Source organism: Octopus bimaculoides, chromosome 13, assembly GCF_001194135.2.
Source record: "Octopus bimaculoides isolate UCB-OBI-ISO-001 chromosome 13, ASM119413v2, whole genome shotgun sequence".
In the NCBI taxonomy this organism is placed as follows: Eukaryota; Metazoa; Mollusca; class Cephalopoda; order Octopoda; family Octopodidae; genus Octopus; species Octopus bimaculoides.
This window is the reverse complement of record NC_068993.1, coordinates 33,028,615-33,035,240: the sequence shown is the minus strand read 5'-3', so window position 1 is coordinate 33,035,240 and position 6,626 is coordinate 33,028,615. Positions and strand designations below refer to the sequence as shown.

Sequence of the window (6,626 nt, the reverse complement as noted above, 5' to 3'; positions counted from 1 at the left end):
TCCCCTCTCCACCAGTGTTATCCAAGGGAAAGGCAAAGGCCGATACAGCTTGGCACCTGTGACATCGCAACTCATTTCTACAGCTGAATGAACTGGAGCAATGTGAAATAAAGTGTCCTGCTCAAGAGCACAACACACAGCTCAGTCCAGGATTCGAACTCACAATCGTAAGCTCGATGCTCTAACCACTGAGCCATGCCCCTTCACACACACACACACATATATATATGTGTGTTTGTGTGTCTGTTTTGTTCCCTACCATTGCTTGACCACCGATGTTGGTGTGTTTATGTACCATAACTTAGCAGTTTGGTAAAAAGCGACTAATAGAATAAGTACTAGGCTTAAAAAGAATAAGTCCTGGTGTCAATTCATGTGACTAAAGACGGTGCTCCAGCCTGGCCGCAGTCAAATGACTGAAACAAATAAAAAAAATATATACTTTTATGGCTGAGACAAATTGAAAGAAAGAAGTGGAGTAGCTGCATAGATTGCTAAATACATGCAGAATTTCTATGGTGTTTCTATGTACCCAATTTCACTCAGAAAGCTTTGGCCAACTCAAGGCTATGGTAGAAGATTCTTGCCTAAGGTTGCCATGCAATTTAAACCAACTCAGAACCATATGATAGCAAAGGGAACTTTTTTATCACTCCGCCCTGCATCGACTCATGCATGCAATGATGTGTTTGTGTATGTAGAAAGAACCCTTAACACTCTAACAACATTTCTGTGAGGAAATTAAACCTTTTAAACATTTTATTTTCAGTTAAGAAGAAACATGCAGAAAATGTTCCTCACAAAAGTTCAGAAAATGAATTTTGGACTAAGTTTTTTCAGTCCCATTATTTCCACCGTGATCGCATCAATATTGGTAACAAAGATATGTTCTCAGAATGTGCTAAAAATGATGAAGACGGTAAGTTGTATTTGTAAACTACGGTAAACTATACATGCAAATGGTTTTACTTGAGATGACTGTTGTCTATCATTTGCAACATTGTTGCAAATAATTATATTGTAGTACAATTACAAGAAATGAAAAAAGTTTACTCTTTTACTTTTTTACTATTAATCATTGGCTGGTGACCAAGCAGGGTCCTACCTTTAATTTTTGTTCTTATTTTTATAAAGCTTAGTACTTATTTTACCATCCTCTTTATTGAACGACAAAGTTATGGGACATGAATACTGGGAATCTTTTTCCACTGGTATCCATTGATCAGATGAAGGCAAGAGTAGATGACACTTGCCCAAGACTTCAAACAATGGAACCAAACCTGAAATCATGTGGTTATCAAGAGCACTGTTGCACAAACAAATCCCAAAACTGTCTTCAATTTTGGAAATGTACCACTTGGATCATTAGAGTGCTTGACTAAATCCCTTATTGTACCTAACTGTAAATAAGTTCCTGACTGTAGTTACAGATTGACAAGAAGCAGCTGGAACCCTGTTTTACATTATGAATGTATCATCCATTAGATTATAGTTCTATCTTCAACTAGCACCATAAATAACTGTCAAGAGTGATACACCTTACCAGGGATCCTTTAGTCCCAAATATACTACACAAGGACAAAATCTTCACTAGAATCTCTTGTGAATTTGTGATTCAGCCAGATTCTGTAGGCATTTTCTGTATTTTTTTTCTGCCAGACATCTTTATAACATTCATAATTTTCATTTGCTTAAGAAAATGGTGTAGATATTATGAAACCAAAGTAGAAATTTGGCTGCTATTTCTAACAGGTCAGGTGAATTTGTAGAACTGAGCTCATTAAATACCAGTGATCTATTGGAGTTCATGCCTTTTGGCTATACTTGTTGTGGACTAACAGCTAAAATAGCTGCATACCTTATTAAATGAAGTTATTGTTTCTGTTCATTTAGATATCAGTGAAAGTGGTGATGATTAGTGGAGTTGTTACAGTGATGGATATGCTGTCTTGCAATATCTGTTCCACCTCTCTGTATTCCAAGTTCAAATCCAACCAAGATCAACTTTGCCTTTTATCTGTTTGAGGATCAATAAATAAAAGACCAGTCCAGGAGGGTGCAATGATAGAATTGCTGAGCATTAGACAAAACACCTTGCAGTATCCATTGCGATTCTTTGTAGTCTGGGTTCAAATTTCACATATTGTTGGTGAGCAGAGGGGCCCTTTGTATCTTAGATAACAAGGGAAGGTCTCCAGTGAGAAACAGAGCAACACACCAACTGGAATAACAACCCACACTGTGACAAAAAAAATATTCTAATGATGGAAATTAACGTTCCGATTTTTTTTTTCCAGAGATCAAACAAGACATAGATCGTAATGTGAGCGATCCGTTCTTGGATTTAACTCAGATCAAAGATACATCCTTGGGAGAGGTAAGTTGTTACTATCATCTCTATCAGTAGTTGAAGTAGTTGAAGCAGTAGACTAAAATGATTTACACTATTTAATGACCCTTACATTCTGAGTTCAAATGCAGATGGATTTGAACTTAATTTTTGTCCTACCAGGGTTAATTGTTCAGTTCCACTGTTTGAGACCTTAGGCAGGTGTCACCCACCATAACTTCTGGCCAACTAGTGAGTGAATTTGGTGGTCAAATGATATTTGCATTCCTTGACATTGACTGGCCACTCTGCTCTGTTGATGACCAGTTGAATAATAAAAAAATACAAGGGTTGGCAACAAGATACATCTTTAACCTCCTTCCTCAAATACCCACACACACAGAGACACACACACAACCTGACTCCATACCGGAAGCACAAATCTTAAATGAACGAACAAATTTAATGAGAGTCAGTTCATTTAACTAGATAACTTCTCCCACCCTGATGCCAATTCAGTTAACTACATTGTTCAACCCATCTCTGATGCCAGACAGTTAGTCTTGATACTCAAGATGTTCTACAGCTGGGTCAAACCTGGAATCACATGATTGTGTAGCAAACTTCTTACCCACACAACCATGTAGAAACATTTCATTTTATTTGTAATGATTTAGATCAATTGTAACATTCTACATCAATTATATTTATTAAACTAATTGAGAATTAAAATGGCCTGTGAACATAATTCTTTTGTTTCTGTATTATATGACTTTATTTGCTTCTAGGGTTATGGTGCCATGAATGAGGAGAGCCAGGCCAGCACAAATCTGGCTAATCTTTCAATAATACGACGCTTTAACTACCATTCCACAATGGTGCTCAAAACTTGCCAAGCACAAAGCCGGGAGACAGCAGCCAATGCTTCTGGTGATGTCTCTTCAACCAGCCTTAATGGCAGTGACCAAACTGCCACAAAATCAAAACTGAACCCTTCTGATGCTAGCGACCAGCCAACTGAAAAGAAGGTATGCTTCTATGGAATTACCTCCTATTACTGCAATAACCAAGACAGTTAACATTTAGCTCTGAATATAATATTAGTCTTTCATACATAACATCACCAGATGGTCTGGTACTTATTCCAAACAAATCAGATGAAGGGAAGTAATATAAAGGATCCAGCTTACAAACACTAAACTGACTGCAGTAGAGTTGAACACACAAATGAGGTGTTTGCAGTCCAATGCATTGGACCATTTTGTACGTTTACATATTTGTTAAAAGTGGATAACACTTTCATCATTGACAAAAGGCGATAAGAGTTTCAAGGATAGACCAGCTTTTTTTTTTTTTTTTTTTTTTTTTTTTTTTTTATAGCTTCATTCACTTTCTCATTGTTTTCACCTCCATACAGCTGATTTTATACAGTACTTACCATTCTGCATGCTTCAGTTTCCTTCAGATAATGACTTATTATATTTGACAACTACTTTCAAACAGTGTGTCCTTCCTTTTTTAAGATAGTATGGAGGAAGTCTCCTTACTATTGCCAGAACATTGAGTAACTTTGTACAGCCTCCCTCATTGGCTTAGTAAAAGAAGAAGTGAGATGTAGTGACATTTATGCTCATTTTTGAGGACATTAACAGCAGTTGTGAAGTAAACTGTTTTCAACTTAGAAAGCAGTTCAGGTCTTAGTTAGAGTTATAGTTTTACTGACAACTCACTTCTTGGTTACAAAGCTCCATATTACTGTCACATGATATTTCCAATACAGTGTATCTAGGACTATATTATTCAATGTGCCTTACCTGTTTTTTATGACAGTATGGTAGACTATGTGCCCATAGCCTATTCAGGCCCTCTCTGGTGTGCCCTCCACTACATCAAACTTACTCTAACACTAACCCCTTTAACCTCCTCAGGCTATCTGTGACCAACAAAATTCAATGTGGTTGTTCAAAGGTATTCAAAGCAACCCTGTTCAGGGGCAGAAGGACTTGGTGTAGTTCTTGGATGGGAATGACTACCATATGAGTAAGGGGAGGAGGAGAGATGAATGAGCTAAAAATACTTTTGTGGTAGTGGGAGAGAGGAGATAAGTTGTGAGTGACTTCATGCCAATCAGTCATGTGACCTTTCTTTGGATGTGGTCTCTGTTGTTTGGATGTGTAGCAACAGCAGTCCTGTCCCAGATGTGGGAGAAATACTCTATTGTAGGTCTCATCTGGGTTTTGAAGAGAATTAGTTGTTGATGACGAAGGCAAGTCTTTCTGGTACAGTCTTGTTTGCTGTGTTAAGGATGTATGTGCCCACCAGTAGAGATCCCCAGTGATGGTGAGGCCTTTTAGTTGTTGAAAGAGACAAGTTTGGCATGACTATTGAAGAATGATATTTTAGAGATTTCTGTTTATGGAGTTAGTGCAGATTTGGTGTGGATGCTGTTTGACTGTATAAGGTAAGAGAGTAATGAAGGGACATATCGTCTACATAGAGATGAGCATTGTTGGAGCTCACAGGTTGTAGCTTGTCTAAGAGGAAGAGCGTAAAGGGAAATCCAAACCCTGGAGTACACCAGAGTTGACAGAATGAGAGTCTCAGAGAAATCTGTCGACAGATCTGGTAGGATAGGTAGATGGAACTAATAGGTAAACAGTTTTGCCAGAAGAGTTGCATGCCAAATGGTCAAAAGTTATGCTGATATCAAAGGCAAGACTGGATTCATTGAAATTCTTGAGAGTGAGAGAACACTGGTGAGTCATATAGAAAAGTCGGACTTAAGAAGATTTGGCTAGAATGATGAGCATTAAGGAGAGGGAAAAATTTAAAGGCAGTTGTTAATGGCTATCACCTTTGAGATATTGGAAGTGAGGACAGTATCTGGCAGGGTCACAAGTGTTGCACTTCTTGAGAATGGGGCACATAGTAGCATGTTTCCAGGGATCAGGTTATTCCAAGAGAGAGACAGAACTTGAAGAGCTTGGCTAGGATATAGCTAGCTCTGGGGTAACAGTGTGATACAGTAGAAGCAGTGTGGCATTGTTGGTTTGAACTGGCTGAAGATACTTTCACACATAGTACACATGTGTGTCAAAGGGTGAATTTAATGGAGTAGAAAGTGAACCCCATTTTTCTTTTTAATTCACTGTATCCTTAGTTCTACACCTCACCACTCCAGTGTTATTACCTTCTATCGCATTGCCCACCACAACAGGTTCTAGTATAATGCCATGGAAATTTTTAAAAAAGAAACAATAAAACAGATCCACTGTACCATAAGAATGTCTTCATTTAATGCCTATAATCAAATACTTTTGCTTATAATGTCTTCTTAATTGATCCAGATGCCTCATTGAATTAGCGCTTTTGGAACCATTCCTCTTCAGAAATTTGCCATATTTTCTTATCAACATCCTACTGTCAACTGTTTTGTTAATCTCTGAGTTTAAATTACTGAGATTTCAAGTTTTAATCTTCATCTCTAATTTATAAAGTAAATCAGACATGTTGTAATTTCTAGTCTGTATGTTGCTGTTTAGCCACAGGTCTGCTGTAACCCTGTCTTTTTAAATGCCCAAATTTGCATATGTTGAATCTTTTTATGGCCTTTCATTTGTTATTATTTTCAGGCTCGAATCATGGAGAAGATTCACTACACAGACCTTGAGGAAGACACTAGCTCATCTGCAACTTCATTGAGTTTGACAAAAATGGAGCGCTATCTGCATGGGCCAACACCTATATCAGCATCTCTATATTCAACCAATGACAATGTTGTTCAGGCAGCTCAGATGGTTCACCAGAAATTGCCTCATTGGTTACCAGCTTTGTCTCAGGTACTGCTTTGAACATTTAAAAATTAAATAAATCAACTTTGACAGTCTTTCCTACAAGGATTACTGCCACTTTTATATGCAGATTTACATGCAAGTGATACTGCACTACCATCATCATCATCATCGTTTAACGTCCGCTTTCCATGCTAGCATGGGTTGGACGATTTGACTGAGGACTGGTACAACCGGATGGCTACACCAGGCTCCAATCTAATTTGGCAGAGTTTCTACAGCTGGATGCCCTTCCTAACGCCAACCACTCAGAGAGTGTAGTGGGTGCTTTTACGTGTCACCCGCACGAAAACGGCCACGCTCGAAATGGTGTCTTTTATGTGCCGCCCGCACAAGAGCCAGTCCAGGGGCACTGGCAACGATCTCGCTCGAAAACCCTACAAGGCCAGTCAGGCGGTACTGGCAACGGTCACGCTCAGGATGGTACATCTTATGTGCCACCTGCA

At 38.6% G+C, this 6,626-nt stretch overlaps 1 protein-coding gene across 2 annotated transcripts in view; it reads left to right on the top strand.

Moving 5' to 3' along the window:
• Window positions 1–6,626, top strand: part of LOC106872060 (general transcription factor IIH subunit 1) — a 38,416-nt gene that overhangs the window by 19,047 nt on the left and 12,743 nt on the right. For both annotated transcript variants that reach the window (XM_014918904.2, XM_014918905.2), the window contains 4 exons: window positions 770–919; window positions 2,298–2,377; window positions 3,118–3,357; window positions 5,962–6,168. In XM_014918904.2, the coding sequence (XP_014774390.1) occupies window positions 770–919; window positions 2,298–2,377; window positions 3,118–3,357; window positions 5,962–6,168 (677 nt within the window). The remainder of the gene's footprint in view (window positions 1–769; window positions 920–2,297; window positions 2,378–3,117; window positions 3,358–5,961; window positions 6,169–6,626) is intronic.